The 25,337-nt window shown below is 42.4% G+C and overlaps 1 protein-coding gene and 2 non-coding genes across 4 annotated transcripts; all 3 read right to left on the bottom strand.

The window, feature by feature from the left end:
• Nucleotides 1-1,388: 1,388 nt before the first annotated feature.
• On the bottom strand, nucleotides 1,389-14,533 carry slc2a1b (solute carrier family 2 member 1b). Of its 2 annotated transcripts, XM_085923823.1 has the most exons (10): nucleotides 14,217-14,533; nucleotides 8,530-8,625; nucleotides 5,805-5,965; nucleotides 5,442-5,682; nucleotides 5,219-5,381; nucleotides 4,959-5,146; nucleotides 4,776-4,880; nucleotides 4,472-4,573; nucleotides 4,190-4,393; nucleotides 1,389-4,077 (listed from the first exon to the last, which is right to left on the bottom strand). In XM_085923823.1, exons 1-10 carry the CDS (start codon nucleotides 14,229-14,231, stop codon nucleotides 3,883-3,885), a joined length of 1,470 nt encoding a protein of 489 aa, XP_085779949.1. In that variant the 5' UTR covers nucleotides 14,232-14,533; the 3' UTR covers nucleotides 1,389-3,882. The 2 variants fall into 2 exon arrangements, with proteins under 2 accessions (XP_085779949.1, XP_085779948.1); XM_085923822.1 differs by having other exon boundaries at nucleotides 4,190-4,573.
• trnay-gua (transfer RNA tyrosine (anticodon GUA)) lies at nucleotides 12,176-12,261 on the bottom strand. The gene is given in 2 exon segments: nucleotides 12,176-12,211; nucleotides 12,225-12,261. It is a non-coding gene; the product is annotated as a tRNA-Tyr (tRNA).
• trnay-gua (transfer RNA tyrosine (anticodon GUA)) lies at nucleotides 12,369-12,454 on the bottom strand. The gene is given in 2 exon segments: nucleotides 12,369-12,404; nucleotides 12,418-12,454. It is a non-coding gene; the product is annotated as a tRNA-Tyr (tRNA).
• Nucleotides 14,534-25,337: the final 10,804 nt, after the last annotated feature.

Genomic DNA, 25,337 nt, shown 5'->3' with positions numbered 1-25,337 from the left:
CTATTGGAAAAACACAAAGGCATTTGGTGTGTGACACTGAGCCCCGAGGCCAGGCCACCACAGCTCTGACAATGGGCAATATGGTTTTATTTTTTTAGCAGCAAGTCCCCTTTCCCATTTTTCACGCTGTCCCTCAATCCGACAGCCCACTCTCTCCGGGGCGACTTGCCTCAGTCCTACCGGCTTGATGTTCACTGTCCTGTGAAAGCGCAGTCTGTAGTCCCTCGGTCGCAACTAAAAAAATAAATAAATAAAAAAACGTCCTGCGCCATTTCTGCCTGCAGCAAATTGGGGTCACGTACTTTTGCTGGGAGGCAGGAAGTGACTTTTGTCTAGCCTCTGCGTGCGTGCGTGCGTGCATCTGTGCTCAAAGTTCTTCCTTAAGTTTTTAGCATTTTAGATGCTAGATGATTATTAAAAGGACAAATAGTAGACGTCATTTATTTGTAATATCATTTCCATGTAATTTTCTATGTGGGCATTTTGTATACAGTTGTTGTGATACACCATATTGCGGATTTTGCTGACTTGGGAGGGTGAAAAATCAATTTATGAGCAGTACATTGAAAAGATTATATGTTCTTTTTGTGGGAAAAAAATACAAGCTTTACAGTCTGAGAATAAAGCAATCAAACAAGCACAAATTGCAGACTTTTTTCAAAAGCTATCGCAGCCAGGCAGCCACCCAGGTGTACCCCGCCAGGGGGACTGCTACTCCCTTGCTGAGCATCCCCCATCCCCGACTATCCCTCTAATAAAATAAATAATATCGAACGGCAGGGGGTGGAAAGGGAAAGCGTTTGAACTGGTGATCCTCTCTATCCATCCAGGAGCAGGAGGGGATTTAGAAGCACCCTGGAGGTCGCATGGCAAATGCTGTACTGTATCTCATTAGTGCAAGCGCTTGTTCACTGCGACCTTGACAAGGCTTTTAAATGGATGGAAGCGCTTTCTCTCTGAAGGTTAAAGTTCACAACGACCGTGAGTTATTATTCTTCACCACTGTGAGGGTCCAAGAATAAGGGGAGATGTAATAAAAAGACATGATCTCATCTGGCTCAAGGTGATCGCAAAGGTTAGCATTTAAACTCGTTTGCACGGACGTCGGCCTCGGCGGGAAAATAAGCGATCTGGATTTGGGGTCATTTGAAGGTAGCTCGCCGCTAAAAAGAAATACGTTCAAACAAAACAGTGATTGCATTACATTTTCTGTCATGATTCATTCTGAATTCATGTTTTGTATCTTCTGTCATTTGCCGCTTCCCTGTGTTTATTTTTATTTTTTTCTGGTTTTCTGCTATTCTAGCTACGTGTTAGTGGAGCTTTGTCACCACTAATTTGTACTTTTGTTGTTGTTGTTGTGTTGCGCACACACAGACACTACAAAGTTCCAATGTGCATCACTTCCTTTATTTAGCCAGATTTTGACATTTTCCTCAATAGAAATGAGGTGCAGCTTCTCAAAAGCAACACACATTTACTTTTTTAAAAATTATTAAAACACTACAATGTTTTTTGTTCCCTAAAATAAGAACACTTGTTTTTTTTCACTCTTTCAACATGTAATATCTGATGATTGAATAAAAGTGTGTGGAGGCTAAAATACATTTTTCAAAAGTACAGTCCTCTTTGCAGTAACAATCCGATAACGTAACGTGTGTGGAGGTTAAAATACATTTTTTAAAAGTACAGTCATCTTTGCAGTAACAATCTAATAATGTAGCATCATGTGAAACAAAGTTTTCTGGGGGTGGCTGTGGTGTTTGTATTTACAAGATGATGTTTAAAAAGGCTTGCATGTGTCAGTATAACAAATACCCACTTTAGCACTTTAGCACTTGAAAGGCACAGACTGGATGGCACAAAAAAAAAAAAAGTCATTCAAAATATAGTCGCTGTCCAATAAAAAAACAAAACAGTTAAGTCCACCTTTAGTGTTTTATGGGTGTGCATCTCGTAAAAGTATTTTAGGTATCTGAAGCAAAATACTTCAATAAATAAATTAAAAACACCTTTTTTTTTGCAGAAATACCACGGGAAAGATAAAAAATATTAGCCTGCCGACAGTAACTTCAATTGACACAAAATTGGTTTGAACATCATAATTGGATGCATGAAATAGTTTGTGTTCAAAAAAATGAACAGGAAGTCAGACATTGGTTTGAAGCAGCCATTTTACACAAAGTACTGGACTACTCTTTTTTTCCTGCACCACCTAATGTGAGCCCAGCATGACAAGAAAAGGATTATTTTGAAGATTTTCCCCCAAAATAGTTCTTGACGAAATGTACACATTTTTTTTTAGTGGCCAGCGACATTATGCTAATAATTTATGGAATGGTCCTGATTGGATTATATATCGTGCCAACAAGTGACTTTACTTTGTAGGAACTTTGCATTCAAAGAAAATGCAAAAAAAAAATAAAAAAATCCATGAAACAAAGAGATATGCAAATATGATACAATCCCAACTCAAGTCATTCAGCAGCCGCTCTCCTCAGATTCAAATTGTTTCCGAGACAGAAGGAAATATGAATAATAAAGTGCTGCTAAAAGTGTATATATATTTTTTTTCATTTGACTGATTTCCTCAAACGAGAGCAGTGATACAGCAGCGGTAGACAGCCAGGCCGAGCGAGCTCAACGACACTGCTACACGTCGTAGCGCACAACAAAACCTCCACAATGGAACGAATAGCAAGATCATATTGCTGACTACTATCATTTTTGGTCCATTTTTCTCACTGACTTAAAAATATCCTTTTCCAGGCATGAAAACAGAAAAGAACCTCCCAAGACTGCAGCCAGAGGTAACTAGCCCAAGATTTTTGTTTTTTTTTAGTGTCGAAATAACTGTTGTATCTATCTCATCCTCTTCAAATGTTTACTGTTGAAATCTTGGCTGAACATTCACAGCAGTATCGGGGGACATACTGGAACATATTACAACAAAAGTTAGGAAATCAAGTTATAATGTATTGAATTCATTGGGTCGCCAAATCCTCACATGCCTTTTTTTTAATTATGCTACTTGTACTAGTACTGTGACGATATCCTTGGTAGAGTATAATTTTGATCTAATAAGTTAATTCTTAAAATATTAAAATTTGATTTGATCTCCTTTCCATCCGACAGCAGCCACTTTTGGCTATGAAGAGGTCCGAATTCCACTAGTAGCATCCTAAACTCATTTGCATAAACCTTATAAACTACATCTATAGTTTTTCTAGAAAAATAGGGCAAAATATTGTCACGCTATAGTCAATACGTAAAATACATATATATATATACATATATATATATATATATATATATATATATATATATATATATATATATATATATATATATATATATATATATATATATTAAAAGAAGTTGTAACAAAATGTGAACATATTCACTTTTTCCTCCGTAACCTAATGGGGTGGTTATTTCATGGAAAAGTGCGCCATCTGGAGGAAACGCCGTGCAGCAGCTACAGTGCGAGAGTCTACAGTGTAAGGCAACAGCATTTTACAGTATGATTGCTCAGTGAAAAAGTAGATGTAGTTTTTAAAAATAAGGAGAAAAAAAAGGCGGCCTTTTTCTTTCTTTGAAATATTCGAAATCTTCTGACGCGCCTTTTTCACATGGCCCAGGCCATAAGTTGCCTGACACGGCGGGGCTCTAGAGAAGTGTATGAGTAGGTGGGTTTGTGTGCCTGTGTCAGTAGGGGGTTGGCCAGCACAAGTAAAAGAGGATGGAAATGTGCTGACATTGTGAAAATGATTCTATGCTGAGACCAGTCTGGACCCCTCTCTCCGCCCCACTTTCTTCCCCTTCCCCACCTTTAGCCGGCCGGTCCCCTCCTCACTGTCATCAAGAGTTTGTGGCGTGGCTTCAGAGCTGCGAGTCGGCCCCCAGGCTATTGAGCTCCTCGTGCTTGTCGCCGCCGGTTACGCCGCTCTGGCGGAAGCCCGAGGCGATCTCGTCAAAAGTCCGGCCTTTGGTCTCGGGGACTTTGAAGTAGGTGAAGATGAAGAAGAAGAGCAGCAACACGATGAAAATGACAAAGACGTAGGCACCGCACGCCGTCTGCAAACAAAAGCCAAAAGACAACATTATGGCTTAAGAGGATTCATATGATATCTGATGACCATTTCGGATCATATTCTTGCAAAAATATGGATGATTTTTTTGGATTTACCGCTAAATACTGGAAGCCCATGCCCACAATGAAGTTGGCGGTCCAGTTGGAGAACCCAGCCACGGCCATGGCTGAAGGCCTCGGCCCTTGAGAGAACAATTCGGCCACGATGAACCAGGGGATGGGACCCGGTCCGATCTCAAAGAAGGCCACAAAAGCGAAGATGGCCACGATACTCAGGTACGACATCCATTTGACCTGCTCCTGTAGGGCCACAGGAAAGGCTTGTGTTACAATGACAATTGGGACTTGGGGCAGATTTAACCAGAGGGGCTCAGGTACCAGCAGAGCCATGGCGATGGTCATCAGGAGAGCAGAACCGGCCATTCCTAGCAGTCCCAGCAGGTGGAGAGACCTACGGCCAGCACGCTCCACCACAAACAGCTGAAAGCAAGGAACACCGAATACAACTACATTAGAGTGGCAGAGGTGAATATAAACGCTGAGGAATGGTGTTCACTCCCACAGTGGCGCAAACACCCGTGGCAAACTGGTGTTAGTGCTTTTTGATCCTCTCTGTTTTAGTCATCAAGTAGGAGACTCTTTTTTTTCCTCAACTTCTGGAGTTGGACTTTTGCACACTCACCGACACCACAGTGAAAGCTGTGTTAACAACACCGGCTCCGATGGTAGCGTAGACTGGCTGCGCCACTCCAGCCTTCTCAAAGATGCTTGTGGAGTAGTAGAAGACCTGACAGGTTCAAATGTATCATTTTGTTTCAGTTGGGATGGAAAAACAAAAAGTGCTATGGTAGGTAAAGAAACTCACAGCGTTGATGCCTGACAGCTGTTGAGAAAGCTGCAGCACCACGGCAACGATGAGGGGCTGGCGGTAGAGCGGGGAGCGAAACAGCTCCGCTATTGTCACCTTCTTCTCCCGCATCATCTGCCGGCTCTCCTCTTTCATCTCCTGCATGTCGGCGCTCACGTCGCTCGTGCCCCTTAGTTTCTTCAGCACTGGGATGACAGTCGTATAGCGTCAGGCACGAGGGCTGAACGGTGGGATCCCGGGTGCGTGTGAGAACCTACCAGCCTTGGCTTTGTTTTCTTCATTTTTGTTGATGAGCAGGAATCGTGGGCTTTCGGGGCAGAAAGGCAGCAGGATGCACTGAATCACTGATGGGATGAAAATGAAGCCCAAGAGGAGTGGCCACAATTCGCTGTTGCCCATGATGGCCTCCAATCCGAATACCTGAAATCAGACAGATGATATGAAATACATGCTAATATTGTCAACGAAAATCGAAAGTACCTGCGCAATGAGGATGCCCAGGACGATGCCGAGCTGGTGGAGGGTCCCCAAAGCCCCGCGGAGCGCTGTCGGCGACACCTCCCCCACATACATGGGCACCAATCCGGTGGAGAGGCCCGAGTAGACGCCCACGATGAAGCGACCAATGATGAGCATCTCAAAGGAGGACGCTGTTTTGGAGAAGCCCATCAGTGCCGATGAGATGAGAGCCAGGGTATTGGCCAAGAACATGGCGTTTCTCCTGAGAACATCAAATGAACACGTATGAGTGCTATTGTTAAAATGACATAACCGATTGCTGCAATCCTAAATGACAACACGCCATCCTTGGAAAGCCATCATTTGAGTGTCTTGTGCAGTTACCTTCCAAAGCAGTTGACAAAGACGCCAACCGAGAAGGAGCCGAAGATGCCGCCAACGGAGAAAATGGCCACCGCAACGGACCAGATGGCTTTTAAGGTGTTTTCCGAAATAGGCTCCTGGTAGCGCTCAGCCCATGTGTTGTTGATGAAGTTCTCGATAATCTGCACGAGACGTGATGAACACGATCACCGCTAACGCAATTTTTGTGAACCTTCATTGAGTGAAGGCACCCCACCTGCCATCTTTCAAATACTAAAGGAATTCCTATACTGGTTAAGTTGGTAGGGTAGAGCCGCAGAGGCTATGACAGAGCGCCTTTGATTATGGTTCAAGTGAACTTGGGATATAAATAACTTTTACAGCAGGTCCAAGGCACAAAATCACCACCAAATAAAAGTGATAAAAGTATACTGTACTGAAACTATGATCTCCTCAATTCAGTACTATGCTGAGTGACAAGTGAGCTGCTGCACGTGGCCAGATGATGGCATCAAACTTCAATGGCTGTCATTTCCTGGCAAGGAGGAAGCTCAGCCTACCAAATTGACTCCCTTCCCCCAACAGCAGTGTTGACAAACACACCCACCCACCCATCAAGCAAGTGACAGCGGTTAAATAACTCCGCCCGCCTGCTTCAGTGTGCGTTCAGTGTGCGTGCATCTGTGCATGATTCCAAAAGTGTCACCGCTCGACGTGTGACTTTGTCAGTATGCCGCATGACCTACGCTGAAGCGCACGACGTCCCGGGTCGAGTGTCACATGGGTCTTGTGTTTGTTTTCAAAGGCTGACTGGTGACTGGTGTGGACTAGCGCAGGCGGCAGGGCTCCCAAACAGGGAAAAATTGTTGTCCCCATCACAATCTTAATGCCAATATATGACTCAGTCTAGATTGATTTATTTGCCAATTCCTCTTTGGGGAGAGGCTGGTTGCCCTTAGCAACGAACACGCTTATCACCTCGCACACGTTTGGAGATCCTTGTTATCGCATGACGTCCCTCTGTTGACCTTCATAACCGCTCACATATACAGTGACACACCAGTTTTTGTTGTTGTTGTTTTTTTTCAATCACTCACTAAAACTTGATTATAGCAGATGAGGGACTGATGTGGCAACATCCACAGCTCCTCCCAAAGCAGCTAGTAAACTAGAAGGAGCTGTCAGACCAGGAAGTGCAGCATGTAAACAAAGTACCTCAATTGACATGCACACAATGACGCTAGTTTACCTTGCCCCCCCCCCCCCCCCCAGTCACCATTTGGCTCCAGCGCTACGTTTTGTTCTTGCCACAAGTCTAAAATTCATCTCCTATATCTTGAGAGAAATTCTCTCTCGACTGTAACCACTGTTTTCTGGATGGCCTCCAGTCTTTTCTCAGGACTAAAAACAGGAGACATAATTCTCCTCTAGAGGTCCCCACTTGGCGAGTTCTCCAGTTTGCTCTGTTCACTGGATTACATTCATGTCCTTACTACGACAGAAGTCCCTAATTATACTCCAGAGTTGTCATTTGACTGTAGTGCCTGGCCTCAGTCTCCTCTCAGGTCTGTGGCCAATACTCATTCTCTCTGAGCCGAAATCACCACGAGAATTTAGATTTAGACCTTCTTAATCCAGAAGGCTCAAGTTGACATAGCCCCACTCTTGGTAGTTGAGATGAGCATTCCTCTCCCATGTCCCCGCCAACTGCACGTAAATGTCCTGACTGACCCTTGGCTTGTGTTACTTTCGAAGAGGGCCCATCCAGCAGCTGGCAACAGGAAGTGTGCGTGCGTGCGTGCGCGTGAGCGAGCGAGCGGCCTGAAAACAAGTCGTGCATTCATGCCGTCCGTGCTGGCGGTCAAGTTTTCAAGGTAAGCGATGTATTCGCTCACTCCAATTAACCAGGTGAGTCGAGATAAAAAAAGATTGAAAAAAAAAAAGATCTAGAAAAGGGGTTTTTAGCAATTGCATATTTTGTCGCTAAACATGCCCCCCCCCTTTTTTTTTTTACTAACTTCTATCACCCGTGCAGATTAACGGTCCTGGAACAGGCCCCTAATGCCGTTCCGCACGTGAACACATCCAAGGCAGGAGGATTTTTTTTTTTTTTGCAGTAAAATGAAAGATAAACGTAACTTGACTGTCTGGATGCGAATTCGAAGTCACACTTGGGAGTGTGAAGTCAATACACCTGTTTAAGGATTTTTCAATTCTTACCTTAGTCACATACACATTTGAGGATCCAGTGGAAACAAAAGGTAAAGAGGTTGGACCTGTCTGTCAACACAGCCGAGAGAGACCCTGTTGTGTGGCTGCAGGGTGCGCCCAGGCCAATGGGCCCCAACAAAATACACATCCTCTGGGAAATTGGATCTTTTTATTAACCTCCGTGTTCACTTCAAATTGACTCTTCTGAAAATGTTTTCTTCCTACCTGCATCACCCTGGGAACAAGTGCCTTTTCATTTTCTGCAATAATCCTCACCTATCCTGCTGTCCGTCAGTCACTCCATTTTAGGGCACACAGGAATCACTTGGAGCCTGTTAATATAAAATGGCCTTGGAGCTAATAAGCCCGAATGCAACTATTATTATCCCTGGACTTAGCCCAACCCCTTTTCCACTTCTTTGGCCTTGACCTCAGCACGTGATGAGACAATCCCCAAAATATTGAGGATAGAAGAACTGAGAGATGGGGTTCACCCTTGACTGGTTGGCAAAACACAACTTGATGCGATTTGTACCTTTTGAGGTGCATTGATGACGCCCGTGTTGTAGCCGAACTGCAGGGATCCAAACACAGCCGTTCCAACACACAGCATCAACGGGAAGGTGATTCGCTGCACGAGGAGAAAAAAACAACAGGAAGGATGTCAGTGCTTCAATAGATCACACTTAGGACTCAATAAAGGAGACAATGCATAAACACTTTTTACTCAGAATCAAAAAAGCATGCCATTGTTTCCTGAGAGGAAAGTCAAAAGTCAGGGGAAATTAGACAATTATTCTGGACCGACCCCCAAAACAAAAAGACTTCAAGTCATAGAAGTTAAGTATCCATACATATCACCCGCCCATCCATTTTTTAGTATTTTTTTTTTTGTCTGTCTGATTGATAATCTACAGAGATGAATTGATCATTAAAATAAATGTTAGTTACAGGCCTACATAACATTATGCAACACAAAGAAATAATTCTAGTCAATATAACTGAAAACTGAAAGGTATAATTCTCGACGTAGACAGTAAACAGCTCCAGGGAAGAACCTCCAAATGCCTATACTATATATTATTGGATTCTTTCCTAACATTAAGCTCCCTTGGAGCTCACCGGCTTAGAGCAGATTGTCCCCATACCGCAAACTTAATAAACCAGAAAGAAACAAGTTCATTTCCTTCATGTTGGACTGGCGAGCAATAGCTTCAGGCACAGCTTGTTGCAAATGTTCAGGAATAGTGGAGTAGAGTAGAGTCGAGTAGAAACAAGGCTATATAGTAGGTTTCGTTGGATTTTTTACAGTTCCATAATTTCTAAGGAAAGGATTGCATAATGCATATCCTTATTTGATGGTCAGAAAAAGGGAGGTTGCCAGTCAACGAGGTTTAGAGAGACAGGAAAACATATTCATTATGATCACTAAGCTTAAGCCTGGGGCAAAAAAACAAAACAAAACAATATGTTGAATATCCCCAATTTGAGGTCGGACGTCCTTACGAGCAGCCTGAAGACACCACACATGGCATGATTATCTGCTAAGATTATCTTTGGAGCATCTTTTGGACCATCTTTGAAGGCATCTGTGTTCAAGAACATTTCTGAATAATAATAAAAACCAATAAAAACGAAACTAATTGAAGGAAGCATTTTTATGACAGTGGCAGCTTGCGTGATAAAACAATTGTGTGCGTGCTCTGGAGAAGAAGGACCAAAAAAAAGAAAGTATGCACTGTGACTCGCGCTATAAAAAATTAAAGCCACTCCATGTCCGCCTACAAGGATGTGTCATCAAGCGACGTGTTCAGTAACCAGACTATCAGGCATGAAGGGAGTCAACCATGACGCAACAATGGTCAATGCATCAATAAGAGCTGCTTCTTTAGTGTCAACAAAGAAATCTTGCCTCTGCGAGAGAAGACGGACGGTTGGCTAGAAATACGAGCAAATATTTCCTTCAACGCTTGAACACAGTAAGGAGAATGACAGCTTGAAGGCTGGAGAAAAAAAAAGAAAAAAAATCCAACATCTTTACCTTTTACCGACATAGCGAGACTAGGACTATTTCATTTGCGACATGCTCCGAACGCAATATTCTGGACAGGAAATGTAAGCTTTCTTGGCAGTATGAGAGACCACAAGTATACATTCTCCAGTGGATGAAGGTAATACTGGCTGGCAATGTAGCATCTGCTTAATTGGAACTCAACGTCAAGACGATTGCTACATCTTTGAAAGCCAGCCAGTGGAATATTCCGAGTTCTCTGTCTGAACTCTGAACACAAGGAAGACGCATCACGGTATTCAATCTTTTGGGAAGGCACACCCAAGGTTCAATTCGATCATATTCGTCACCTAACAGGAAGCCAGCGTGTGGCTGCTGGCCAACTGCCATGAGATGCTTTGAATGGTTTTGATGAGCTTCTAAAGGAAATAGCACAAGACACAATACAGAGCAACTTTTGTTTGTATTGTATATATTAGCGCAACCGACAACTAACCACAAGGTTGCGTCAAGGTCCTTAGTAGCACTCTAAGCCCATTATCTCAAAACAATACGAGGGCAGAGTGAATTCCGATGAAAGCGGCTTTGACTGCACTGGCGGCCGCCGTCAGCCATGCCTACGAGGACTCCATCGCGTACGTCCCTTCACGGGCCGCCACCTCTCTGATCTCGCTTTACACCTTTGTGGGAAATTCAAAATGCGATTCCCGGCAACTTTATCAAGCTCAACACACATCCTTGCAGCAAGTGACAGAAAAAAAATTAATCAAGATAGATTCGAGGACCTTGTTATGACAAGTAGATCCAATAATCGCTAATCAAAACACGTACTTCCCCTTCAGACAACACCTTTCTCATACCTGCATGACTAAGTGCGTGGTAATGCTCATGATAAAACAATCAAAATCGAACTCGTTAAACTGGAACATAGCATCCAAAAGGCAACTTGAGCACAAACAACATACTGTTCAATGTTGGTGATCATAAGAAAACGCATTGATCGCTAGCATCACGCTTTGTTTTGGCCTGCTTTTCTTCAGCTCGAACCGGGGCCTTGGTCAATGAATTATGAACAGTTCAAAATAGAATCTGGGGTAAGAGCAACCCCCTTTGGCCTCTGCTATCAATCAAAGAATGGAAATAAGATGAGGCAAGTTATTCAATAAAGTTTTTTTTGTGCTAAATTAATATAGTGTAAAACCAGATCCCGATATATATTAGTTTTACACTATAAATTGTATTTATTCCAGGATCAAATATAAATGCCTTTAACTGGCAACATTGTTTTCTTTTCTTATTGTTACAAGCTAAGAAGAACATAAACAGGTTCATCATTAGCAGCTATTTCGTTGGCTCGTAAAAAAGACAGCAGAATATAATTAGTGCACACTAGGCTAGTTTGACAAACATTACCTGCTAATCCTAGTTATTCTTAAGATTTCTTTCTGTCTCCAGGGGTTGATTAACGTGTAAAGCATTGATCCAAGTTTGTCTAGGTGTATTTAAAAAGTGATCTAATCCTCCCATATACTAGACGGTCACATGTAGAGTCAATAAACAAAGTTTTGCTCTTTGCTAGGCGTTGCTAAAGCAAACATTACGACCTTGGTGACAGAGCGCGTCTTAAAATAAATCTTGTGTGTGTGACAGGTCATGAGGTCTTTCGTGTGCTCTCGTGATTGACCTCGGTGGACAATCTCACTTGAGGAATACAGCGGAAGTGTCTTTTCATTCTTGAACAAATCAGTCTCGTTAGGTCTCATTACAAACGCAAAGGGAGGGAGCGCATCAAGCAGGAGGCGTCAACTTTGAAGGCTTTGCGATCATGTGCGGAGGTTTGGGAAAACGTGAGCCGCTCACCGCAAATAAGCCGAGTCAACGGTTCGTTTAACCCCAATTAGCGATTTATTCCTCAGAAAAGGGGAATACAGACAAAGCATTGTTCAGAGGAAAGCTGGCATGGCGGCAATGTTATGAGTGGTGGTTACCATGTAGGTGTGTTACATACATGTCGAAGAGTGTACAGACCACACCTCAGCTAGCTTGTTTGATTGCACCTGAGATCAAAAGGCCGTTAATTGGTGGTTCTCTGTTTACAGGTAGAAACTCTAGTACATGCCGTACAGAAAAAGGACCTCGTGTAAAAGCGACTTAGATAAGACAGTCTGGGTCCTTCGAGCCGGATTCAAACCAGCGACCCAAGGATCTCCGTATTGTTACTACAGTCCTCCGCTCTACCAACTGAGCTATCGAAGGGTGTCCAAGTCTATTGTTTTCTATTAGGCATGATTGATGGATCAGTTATATAGTAGCCAAAGTATCAGTCCTAAAAATATTGTGAAAGAGGTACTACAATAGGCCATTCCTTCGAGCCAGATTTGAACCGGCGACCTAAGAAACTCTACTTTATTGCTACAGTCCTCCGCTCTTCCAACTGAGCTATCGAAGGTTGATGTAAGGCCTCCCCCCTGTGGGCTGATGTGAGGAAACCGGGACTGAAGATCCCCCATGTCCGTACCACAAATGTCCAGTGGGGAGGGAGTACAAAGTGCTCACAGGGGAAAAGGCGGAACTGTTAAGCAAACATTGAATAAAAATGTCTCTATTTGGGGTCTAGTGTTCTGGAATGCTCTAATTTGGGAAATTGTTTTGAATAGGACACATTCTCCGAAAGCATATTCCTGCAGAACTTCACCTTATTAAATGGACTCCCACTAAATTGAAGGTATTATGTGTTAAACATTGCTCGCTCGGCATCCTGCTCATCTTGGAAGAGGGATTAACTCTATCTGCAAAATTTCTGTTTTTCCTTACCCCATGGGGGGGGGGGGGGTAGATTGGGAAATGTCATCTAGAATGATCAACTGTGGCTTTGAGAGTCTTTAGTGAAGAAGAGCTACAGTATGAATAAACTTGACTTGACTTGGGGGCTCCCAAACTGTTTTTGAGTGTCTCGTCGCATTTCCTGTCTGTGAATGTGAGGATGGCAGTGACAAGCTGCACTATTTAGTCAGAGACAGCCTTATTTTGTTTCGGTTCACAACAATGGGACAAACAAAACTTTGTTAAGTGTAAATAAAGCCTCATACCTTCCCCTTGGACCATTCAGAGTCATTCAAATAGAGCTTTCAGTTGACAACTAACTTTTCAGCGTTGTGGTTGTTTTCAATGCCGCTCGGTGTTTGGCGAGCTGGACAAACATCTACTTAGCATATTTCGTATATAGCCTTAATGATGGGTGGTGCACGGGCCAAGAAAGAATCTGAGAAGCTTTCAGTCATCCATTTTCTATAGCTCTTATCCCTCTCAGGGTCCCGGTTAAGCTGCATCCACGGGCAGGCAACACTTCACCCACCCCATGACTGAGTGGTAACAGAACCCAAGCTGCTGGTTCATGGCAGAACATCAACATCAAGTCAACGTATGAGATTTGTTTCTTTCATTTCTCTGCAAATAATGTAAACATTTCAAACAGCTAAATTAACACATTTACTGGATTCTTTCTGATTTGGTAAGTGGAGGACTTGAGACCAGAAGAAGACCGAGTTTCAGGATGATCAAATATTGACATAGTGATTTTCTTTTATGTAATTTTGCTTCCTCCAAATTAGTAAGCATTCAAACTTCTCCAAGATAGTATGCATGTCCTTCCTGTCCTTTCATCTGAAATCTTCTGTATCATCATCAAAAACATGACAGGGACTCAAAACAACTACTGTCAACTGCGTTCCCCCCCTTTGCATCAACATTTGTTTGTTTATTTGTTTCTTTCTTTTTATCTCTCTCTCTCTTTTTTTGCAAGATCAATGAGTGTTTAAAAAAAGCAAGTATGAGCTCTACGTTTGACTATGTAAAATTTGTTATGGGATATAATTTTTATTACACAGTAAGTAAAAATAAATAGAGCAATAAGACCTCCATTTGACTTTTTAAAAGAATTGAAGGAATTATACTTTTATTGCACATAATAAATAACAAAATATAGCATCTTGTATGCCAAATGGTATTTCAATGCAATGTTCAAAGAATATTCGAAAGTGCCGTGCGAGAACGACAACACAGTTGCGTCGCATCACAATAATAGAAGCATTGGTTCCATGCGCATGCTGCATTATGGGTAAGAATATAACGTACTCACTGAACTCGCTCGTTAAAATACAAGTTGAGCGCGAGCGACAACAAGCAAAGAAAACAAGTTTGACAAATGTTACCTTTCCAGAATCCATCGCAACCACAATTAGGCAACGCCGTCGTCTTCTTGGTTGAAGGATAATGGCAAAACTTCCTCGTTGCAAGTTTAAAGGCGCAGCTCAGCAAATGCGTGCCTGTCTACACGTTGACGCTCTTTCTCCCACTAAGTCGTGTCTCTCCCCTTTTTTACAACTTCCAAAAAAAACAAATCGTACGCGATGGCGTTCCAGCTCTTGTTTTTTTCTCTTCTTTTTGCGTCGCTCCCCCGAAGAAAAAGCCTGTCCGTGCTTCTTTTTCTTGTTGCAGAGCCGCAGCCAGGGTCTGTGTCACTCTTGGGCCGGTTTTGCCTCATATACAATATGAACGTCGTGCATCTGACGCAATGGCTTGACCCGCCCCCTCTCCAGCACCCAGCCTCCCTATCAGCCAATAGGATTGAGCCTTTCCACATCCCTCTCTTCAAAAAAAAAAAAAAAAATCATCATCCTGCACATCAATTTGCTAAAAAATTCACTTGTAAATCACGCGAGAGCGAGACAGAGACAGAGATTTTCTCAAAATGTTTCAATGAAGGATTACCTTGTTCATTGATAGCATCCATATGTGTGATCAAATAATCTTTCACAGATATTTTCTCAAAATGTTTCAATGAAGGATTACCTTCTTTATTGATAGCATCCATATGTGTGATCAAATAATCTTTCACCAACTCTGTGAAATGCCCCCTCCCACTTCGCTTCTGGCCTCTGATCTGCCATGTTTGTTACAAAAAGACTTGAAACAATAAATTCAAGAGGCCAAAACAGCACACTACCTTTGTTTTGGATAGACGGAAGGGGTCTAGCCACACAGCAAATAATTGGGAGAGGTTTTGGGCGTGAATCCTTGAAAATCCGTCATCTCCTGCCTTTGAAACTTTGAGAAAACAAAGTCAAGGGAAACAAATGTATTTGGACACCTGGCCATGACAAATACGGGAAAGGAACATTGGAGGTCCACTGTTCCGGGAAGATGTTGGGAGCGTCCAACCCCGGAAAGAAAACACTTCATCAACAAAAATCATTTAATGCTCATAACTCAAATTTTTGCTTGAAGGCAAGAGCAAAAAAATGTCCAAGCGCCACCTTAATTGCGTGTTCAGGTAGCAGTGTATCTGTTACACATTGCTGTTTTCCATCTAAGGTTATTTGTTCTAAGCCAGTACACACTGAAAATGGCCAAGAAAATAGACTTCTTGAACAATGTCGAATTGTTATATTTCCGCTGCGGCAAATGGGTGCATATCAAAGAAGACATAAACACAAATACTTGAATACTTGGAAAGAAAAGAATCATGATGATGCAGAGGAGGAAGAGCGCTTGTATTTGTTTTTAATTGAAACAATAACAGAGATTTTGCAGAAACAAAGACTGGTCAGGATGCCACTGAAAGGAGGCCCGTTTATGAAAAGGCATATTACAAGTGAGAATATGCAGAATTTATTGAACTAAAACTTAACATTTATAAGTGCATGGAACTTTCTGGTTAACTTTCAAGTTGTTCCAAATGTTTGAAGTGAATCCTCCGTAAGAGGAAAAGTGACCACCAACGGATGATACAATGACAGTAAATGGAATAAAAACAACTCACCCGTTTTGAATACATATTATTCACTGATTGTGGTCAATTGACATGAATGTAAACAATGACATTGCTCAATTTGAACTGACCTTTTGCAATGTCTCAGAAATGCCCAATAAAGAAAGTAGTAACGGGAAGTAGTTCTCTGGCCACTGAGTTAACAGGTCGCTGTGATTTGGCTGAGCTGCGTCCGTGCAGCCTTTCACGTAATCTCCCCCAGCCAGTGATTCAATCTAGTCTATCAGCAGCCAGCCAGCCAGCCTTTGTGTTGACAATCCCCACTTCACAATACCAAGGGAGCTCAGAGACACCATCACCACCCCCACTACCTTTTCACATCATTTAATGAGTCTTGAACTTTTCAAATAGGGCTCCGTGCAACTTTTATTGTGGGGTAATACCTAAGGCGTTAGATTTTGATGACGAGACTTTTATTGCGCTTTGACGTCAACAGAAGCATCCACCCTTCCTGTCGTCTTTTCGTCATCCCTTACTACAGAATAGCAGTTTTTTTTAAAACATAGTTGCTGAAACAGCACATCAAATGGATAGTATTATGGATCCTTGAATTACGATGTAGTTCTGCTCCTATGAAGATTGCCTAACCAGAATTTGTACATTGGAGCGAGTAATCACGAAACGCAGTAGTCAATCATTACACATAATATTTGTATGGAATAAAAAAAAACACTTGTAGGCAATGAAATAATCAAATAAAAATGTCTTCTTGTGCCATTCGACAATGTTGATTTGAGCATATGTCGGTCACAAAAACTCAAAAATGAATTGTATGTCTGTACCGTTGGAACCGTTGTGCCGAGGTGTCCGGACAGAAATTCTACTTATGTCGCAAGTAATGTTGTTTAGGTCTGTCAATCAACATTTGCTCCTTTTTTTTTTTTTAAATCCTCAAGATGATGACTTCAATATATGAGAGGAAATGCGACAACAGGAAGCACGGCCACGCCATCCACCTGTTGAATATACGTTGCTACTTGGCTGGAGCTTTTCCTAAACACCACTGACGTACCCTCCCAAGATTCTGGACTTGGGTTGAGCCAAGAAAAACAGGTTTGTTTCCTCTTTTTGCACAGCTTGGGCCGCGCTCCCACCAAACACAAACGCATCAAAGGTATCCTTTCATCGTGGGGTCATCACAGTATATTGCTAGCCCTGCCGGATTTACAATGCATCGTTGGCAATTGGGATTTCTTGGTCAAGTGCTACATTTAGCATGGAATCAGATATCCTCAAATCAGATTTGGATTTTAAAACCATACTGGGCAAAGTGCAGTGTTGGATCTAGCCAAGGCCTCGCAAGATCCAGTCATATCTGTGGTCCTGAATTCCTATATTTGCTATGATCAGTTCCAAAAAAAGAGATTACTGTGAACACAGGAGCTTTGTGAGGAGCTGCAGTCGACCTCGTCCGACCTCTCCAGCAAGGAGTTATGGACTTTGCCTCTTTGTCCCGACTTTTCCCTTGGCTCACGGCTTGGCTTTCTCGTCGAGCGAGGTCGCAGGGTGTCATTCATCTTACCAAACACTTGGACTGTAATTGACTGGCAGGAGCTGGTGCCAAGCCACGCCTACCATTAAAGCACTGACTGATGTCCACTGTCTGAATGGAAGTGGACAAGATAACTGGGTCCTGGCTAGCGGACGCAATTTTTCACAAAACCATGGATACGCAATAAACAAGCAAATGTACGCTGTGACTGTGGCAAGCAGCCAAATGAGTCATTGGAACCTTTTTTTACCTTTAAAGGCTGTGTTGTCTCATTCCATGCATTTTTTTTTTTTTGCACGAGGGAATATTCCGATTGCAACATGACCAAATGCAGACCAGTTTCACTTTGTGTTTTTCACCTGCAAATTTGCCCCGACCCAAGACTGGCATTGAACTGCTTGCTCCCTTGATACGCTTCCTTATAGATTACGAGGTTGACATCATCCGAGGCGTTTTAGAAAACAAAACTGATGACCTTCTACCACAAAACTCCCCCACTTAATGTTCACATTGCTTTTCAAGTGAAATTCGTCACAGCGATTGGACTCATCCAATCATTTATGGTTTGAATGTGTCTCAATTCTTACACAATCTTTCTCAGTTGCTATGTGGAGTTGATGGTTTTGATGTGTACTTTTATGAACGGAATCGAGCAGTAGAATATTTCGTGCAAGTAGCAAAATTGGTCTTTGTGATTCTGTTGGGTCATTTCGTCCGACACCCCTTGGCCTAAACATCCTCATCATCATTTATAGTTCTTCCGCCTCAACCTGAAAGTGGATCAGTCTAAAATTGGGGTTTGGCTAATTGCTGTCAGCAGACACTGATAGCTTTGACTATATATGCACACACACACACACACACACCTCACTCATTTCCACTTGAGTGTCTATATCTGTTGCCGGTCAAATGATAAACTTGCACCTCCCTGCTAAAATGATAAAAAGATAAAAATAACAGCATAGAGCAGCATGCTTTTGTTTTATTTGAAGGCTAGTGCTGGTGTCGAGACTGCAGATTGCATGGAAGAGAAATTGTTAGGTTTGAACTTTTATTATTCGGTCATCTACCGGAAGAACAATTGTGTCGAAGGGGTCAGCGGTGAATAATAAAGAGGTGAGGAAGCCTTTGTGTGAGATTGCAAATGCAATGAAATCGTTCTACCACGTTACATCTGATCATTTTGTTTACGACATCCACGTGGCAACCAGTAATACTCCACACTCTCTTATTAGGTGCTGCTGTTTTGGCTAGCGACCAAGGCCATTCCTTAACGTGTCGCATCTACAGTATGTTTGTATTTGCATCTAGTTTCCTGTTTTGATTTTTGAAAGTGATTTGTTTTTGGAGTTCATTGTCAGCTCTCCATGACACAAGCAAGCTTCAGACTTTCTGAAACCAGTTGATTAGCTGCTCTGCACGTAGAAACACTGAGGCAATAGTGAAGTGCCAAAGTCAGGGGCGTGTCTAATTATTTTTGACAATCTGCTCCGCGGGGGGGGGGTTTCTGATAACTCCTTACTGACCTTTGGACTGACAATATTTGCGCACGTTAAACGTCTGTCTTGAAATAACAAAGAACAGGAGAAAACTCTCTGCTTTTGAGTGAGGCTCTTCTCAGCGTGGCCACACAATTGCACCTCTGTTGTGACCTTCTAAAGCTGCCCAAATCTGAATCCCTCTCAGCTGCTTATGACTTTGGCCCTTTTCCAGGAAGCCTTTCCCAGCCACTTTAAATCTGACACAGGTTAGTTGAGTTGTTGTCGTTTTGTGTTGTTTTTCCTTCAGACAATCAAACAATGTAAGAAGCAGGTTCTTCTGCATCAGGCGCCATTCTTTTGTGCTAGAAAGCTGTGGTTGATTATCAAAAAAACACGATTGTATGTTGCTGTTATGTGAATTATAGGATTAGTGTGTTGCATAACAAGTTGGAATTCTGATTCCCTGGAGAGCACGTTTATGAGAGCATGAGAGCGTATGAACACCGAGATGTTTCATTGCATTGACTTCAATATTTCACACAGAGCGCCAAATCGTTTTCGAAATTCATTTTCAAAACAGTCAGTCTTTATTTCAACTTAGATTCAAGTATGATGAGCTGTATGGAAAAAAAAAAAACGTCTTTGTGGTTTTCGGTTCAAGGGCAAACTTGGACTAGACTGTTGGGAACACGTGCGTTTGTTTCAGACTTTGTTTACTCCACATTTGCTAAGCTCCCATTACAGCTACACAAAGAAGGCTGTTGTGCTCAATCAAGTTCAGTTTTAAACAAGTCCAAAATATGCCTAAAAGCTTGTAACGGAGCCAAAGACATCAAAAACCTGTTAGTTGTTACTTTCAGTTGCAGAACATGATGTTGAAAAGAAGCAAAAGTCATGCAGCAATACTCCAAGGCTAGATCAACACTTCATCAAGTGACAATTTCAATATCTTTTTGCAATTCAAATTGGATTTGCTTCATGGCGGTGTAATTAGACCAAAAAAATAAAAAAAAGCCTGGAATTGAATGTCTTCAGATGAGAAGCACAAAGATCCCATCTGTATCAGATGTCCGCCACTTCAAGTGCAGTACGGCACAGCTAAACCCCGTCAACACATCAGATTGCTCACCTTCGTCCAAACAACACAAATAATCTTCACGTTCAAAATTGTCCAAATAAAATCTGACATGCACCTGCAGTGCGAATCCAAATCACAAAACACCATTTCCTTGTACGTGCTATTTGAGACAGGTTAAACATTTGTGCCTTGAAACAGATTTGATAAAGTCGGGAGATGTGTTTGACTTGGTTTGGGGTGACTCTCTATCACCCAGGCAACAGTGTCACAACCATGAGAGCTGGCACGTTCGGCAGGAACACCGACGCTTTCTCAAGCCCATTCTTCTTCTTCTGCTTCTTCTTTGTGAAACCACCAGATAAAGCACAGCATCCAACAAAAGGACATTTATGTCGAAAAGTCCAAAATCGCACGCCACTGGGCTTTCTCAATCGGGACTTTGGAGTTTTTGTCCTCATATCAGGAGCGGAGGTGGACACTGCGCCTTTTGGTAGCAGGCCTCACAGAGGGACTGAAATGATTTGATTGATTCCGAAAGAAGTTTGATTTTGAAACTGTCCAACTCACCGTTGAACTCTAGTTACATGGTTGTTTCACATATTTGTTTGTTTTATATATATATATGTATTTCCCTTCTTCAACACATCCGGTTCAGATAATCAGCAAGGTATGCAGAAGCTGGATAACGATCATGAACTGAAGATACTTGCCCTACATTCAGCATCATGCTAAGTTGTCTTGCCAGTCCATCGAACCAAAGCAACTCTCAAACAAGGAAGAAAATGAAAGCCAAGCAAAAAAATGGTAATCCCACGCTAAATCGGATCACTATCGGGTGTATTGCCATAACTGGAAAGAGTTGTTGTTTTCTTGCTCTTCCGTCCTGCGTTGTCCTCTTAAAACAGTCGATGAAACAGAGATCGCTGGTGAATGTTTTGGCCGAACAAAATTCCAGGTATAAGCTGTCAATCACCATTTAGATAAAAATAGAGCAACTCCCACAAGCAGGTTCGCCACAATTGCATCTTTGGTTTATTTCCCAATCCTGAAAACCAAACAATTACCACCCAAATAATATGATTTCATTGAAAATCATACAATATTTTGAAATGAATGTACATTTTGCACAATTTCTGACCAATGAAAACCAATGTGGAAAAACAGTGGATTCCAAAAATCTCATTTAAAAATAGGAATTTTCCACTGATGATAAAAAGCCAAAGAATCTAAGCCAGTGAATGGTCAAAGATATCATCCAAAACATGGTGCAGACTTATGACACAATGTTCATTCATCAAAAGTAAATATTTGCAAGTTTCCAGGGATTCATTATTGCGAAAGAAAACTGGCTTGCAGCTTTTGTCTCTTGATGGCAAACCACAAACCAAACCAGAACCAGCTGGTTGGCGCAGGAGCTGGCAGAATCACACAACGAGGGGGCTTAAAGCCCATTCTCCTTGTTCCACCAATCCCAACAAGGTCTCAATTCACCGCAAGCACCTCCCGAAGTTCGACTCGGCTGAGCGGGCGGGCAGGCGAGAGGCCAAAATGGGACCGCCGTAACTCTGTTGGCTAAATCGCTGACACGCTCCCTTCTTTTCTTCCCTGGACCCTCGGAGGCTCTGGCATTAGGGCCACTGCAAAAGTTCACCACAGTAGGGGAGAAGTGCATTCTGGGAGTGAATGCCAATGTTAACCAGAAAGTGAAGTGGATGTGAATTTGAAACTAGCCAGCTTTCAATGAGCTATTATTAAGAATTATGAAACCACTGCCGTTAGCATCTCTCACATCGTCACGCTTTGCATAAAAACAAATCCATTTGCCCCAGTCTGCTCGGATTGAGATGCTGCCGACAGCCGTTGGATCATATTTGATATGACACCATGATAACCCAACTTGGATTTGAGCGGACCGATGATGACGGAAGGATGGATGCCCAGGTCACGGAGAGAGATGGGCAAAAATGTCAGCGTAAGCATAAGATATGAAAAAAGAATGCGAAAGCTCCACACATTTTGCCTGACAAAAAAAGAGATCACCTCCTCCCCGTCCGGCCGGCCGTCTTCATCATTACAGCCATTTGGAAACATGTCACTCCCATTCGCTACCGTGTCACACGGCATTGAGCGTTCAGTCCAGCTCACCGGACCGTGCGGGGGCTGAGCTGAGCTGAGCTGAGCCCAGTGAGGTAAACTTGGAATAAATCAAGCGGGGGAGGACATGCAAAGCTTCTTTCTGTCCTCTCATTTCACCTTCTGTTGTCCAATTAGGACTCTCACTGCACCATGAGTCATGAATCTCATTTATCGTAAACATGACCAAATTCAGTTTCTTCACATTTGACGGTTTTACTGATAAGAATGAAACGCAAGATGTCGAAATGCTCTGATGTTTTGAAAATGTGTGTATTTTCTTGATCAGCTGTTTTTTTTTTTTTTTTTTTTTTTACCCCAAATCTACAAAGTAGTCCTTTTAATAACGTAAAAGACAGAAAACACTTTTTTTTTTTATCCAGTACCTAGCATAAATATGAGATAATATATCAGTGAAAGTGGTTTTCTTGTGTTTGCTGATGATGTGAGCACTGACAAAAGCAGCAGGACAGATTCCGGCTTATCTATCGGCTTTTGATTCAGCCAAGTGCCTCAGAACTCATTGGGCAGTGCAGTAGTTGGCGGTGCAGAGCCACAATGACTCAATTGTTGTTGTTGTTGCACATCCATTAGCTTTGCTGAAGACAAAACCAAATGGATGCTCCCGAGATCAAGCAGGAAATGAAAACTGTTGGAAAATCACCAACGCGGATCAAATCTAGCGACATGATGCGTTCCAGACTAAATGACTGCAAATTGGCTTCCAGTGGCGTCATAAAACGTCAACCGGACTGCAATGTAAAGTGGTAGTACATTGCAGGAAATGTACGACATACATATCACGTATCATTTGGGGTCGCCGCCTCCTTTTGCCGCATGTGGACATTTATGGCAGACATGCACGCACGCACGCTCGCTCGCTCGACGTCTGATGATGACTCAGCGTCATCCCCCGTGAGTCAATGACGGACACCGGAGCAGCCAACACTTCACACTTGCGTGCTGTGCCCGGGCTTCTCCGCTGCCCCACTTGCTGCAAATAGAAGCTACGTGAGTGCTTGCTGCAGCCTCAAGTGACCTCCCCGCATGAACTGCACATACAAATCGTGTTCCCGCTCTAGATCAAGGCAGCCACATTTGTGGGGGCAGACCGTTTATACTTGCTAAATTCTGGAAAAGGAGAGCTGTACAGCACTGATGGCCTGTCCAGCCATCTACATGCCATATTCTTCTTAAATCAAATTAATGCTATTTACTGTTTGGTCTAATGTTGCAAAAATCACTTTTAAATGATGTTGAAAAGTTGAAGGATCACACTTTCGGTTGGAAAGCAAATAACTATCATGATCCACTTCCTCTGCGTTCCGCTCTGTTTCAGAAAACAGTCATGCGTTTCAGAGATGGCTTGCTGTGCAGCGTCACGTCACTTCAGCTAACCTCCAGTCGTATGAAGAGGAATACATAGGAAACACAATCGTGACACTTAAAAAACTTGCGTGCAAACATAGAACATACTAATTGGTTCCTCTCTCTAACATCCGGCTAGTGTCAATTTAGGACTACTTTACTCAGGATCATTTTTATTCTCTAATTATTCACATCTTTTTAAATGATGGCGCTTTATGTCAAAAGTTAGCTTAGAGCAATGGAAAATTCCACACACAAGTGACAGCACTGCGTGTTAATTTCTTGGTGAACAGGTTTAGCAAAACAAACAATGGCAATGGGAACCATTTCAAATTTTTACTCATCAGCCTGCTGAGTGGAATGAAGAAGTGCTATACAGGAAATGAATGGCAAGGTTATTCATAAATATCTTTAAGACAATCATCAAAAGAAAAGAAAACAAAATACAACATTGTGCATGAACCAAAAAGACAAAAGGACCAACTAAAATACTTATTTGCTATATTTATTGAGCGGGGACGGTATTTTTCTCGTTGACGATTAAAGAAATTGCTGAGAGTTGAGCCCAAAGTCCCAACAGGCACACTTTGGTGGGCCAATTCCTCTAGCAAAACAAAAACACTGCTGCCTTGTTTCATCAGCGGACACTAGAGGCACACTGTAAACTTGGATGGCAAGAATCCTATTATTTTGATCGACTGTGAAGAAATTGAAGTAATGAGGGTGTGATGGGGCCCGTGTGAGAGGACGCTTTGAGCTGAGCTGCTTCATGCCCCTTTCATAACTCATTGAAAAGAATCCAAATTACTATTGGAGTGTAAAGCTTTGCAATCTTGAATTCAAGTGTGAAAAGTGTCAATTCTGCGAGTTGAGCAGTTAGCTATATGATTGTCGGACCAATCCAGATTAGGAAAGGGGGGGGGGGGTTACTCAACACACGCCACACCACAGGATAATCTTTCCAAGACATCAAAATATCAACCAATGCTAACTTTGAGCTCAAATGAGAAATCTGCCTCCTTATCAATGTGTTTGCAGCAACTTTCGGCCATCATCGAGTTACTGCAACTGTGCAGAATCCAAATGAACCCAAAAACTTTTCAACAGAAAGATAATGCCATTATGAGACAGGGTGACACATCCATTGAAGCCATTGTGACTAAAAGTGAATGTAGATGACTGCAACCACACCTTTTCTCCAGAAAATTCAATAGCTTACAACATACTTATCCTACTATTTCCTCCCCAGCAACAACCCAGGCTGAACTTCACTTATCTCGAACATGCAAAAGCATGCATCGGATTGAATAGTCAGCATACTATCGCTTGTGGCATCTTTAATCATCAAGAACGGTAAAAAAAAAAAGTGATTTTTTGTGTTGTTGCAAGTGGTCCCACAGGAAACAAATGCAGATGTTTTAAATCATGAACACTGCGGCTGAGCGAATGAATTTAGCTGTGGCTATTTTAATTTGGTGAACTCTAGCTAAGGTCTCGCAAGGGAGGGGGGCGTCTGCCATGGCTCAATCAGACTAAATATCCTTCTTCACAATAGTCATCCACGCTGTATAAACACGATGAGGGGCAAACACGCAAGCCTTTCCTGAACTAATAAGCAAACTTTGATGACACGCTTCAAACGCGCATCAAGGTGGCGGCCTGGTCTGTTTACAATATCGTAGACCAGGACAGAATGCAAACACAAAAGAGGAAGTCGACCGAGGCAGGGCAGCCTTTGACAGCAGGAATTTTCATTGTCTCTGGAAAACAATTGTGTTCATTCCTGGCTCCTATTTTAAACACACTTTATCAACCCTGGGAGATGACATTGGAAGGACATTTTAGATTAAACAGAGAGCTGACATTTGGCTTCAATTTGTAGCCAACATTTCACCACAACATTTACAAATCATTTTTAAGCTACAATCAATATATTTCCTGTTAGAACAC

The sequence above is a fragment of the Syngnathus leptorhynchus genome, chromosome 11, assembly GCF_054491065.1.
Source record: "Syngnathus leptorhynchus isolate UIUO chromosome 11, UIUO_Slep, whole genome shotgun sequence".
In the NCBI taxonomy this organism is placed as follows: Eukaryota; Metazoa; Chordata; class Actinopteri; order Syngnathiformes; family Syngnathidae; genus Syngnathus; species Syngnathus leptorhynchus.
Note: the sequence above shows the minus strand (reverse complement) of the source record. Positions and strands in the feature narration are given on the sequence as shown.

Coding starts and splice junctions, on each gene's coding strand:
- slc2a1b (XM_085923822.1), bottom strand. Junction 4,881..4,958: donor AGCTGTCAGGCATCAACGCT/GTGAGTTTCTTT, acceptor TGAACCTGTCAG/GTCTTCTACTACTCCACAAG. Junction 4,078..4,189: donor TGGGCTTCCAGTATTTAGCG/GTAAATCCAAAA, acceptor TTTTGTTTGCAG/ACGGCGTGCGGTGCCTACGT.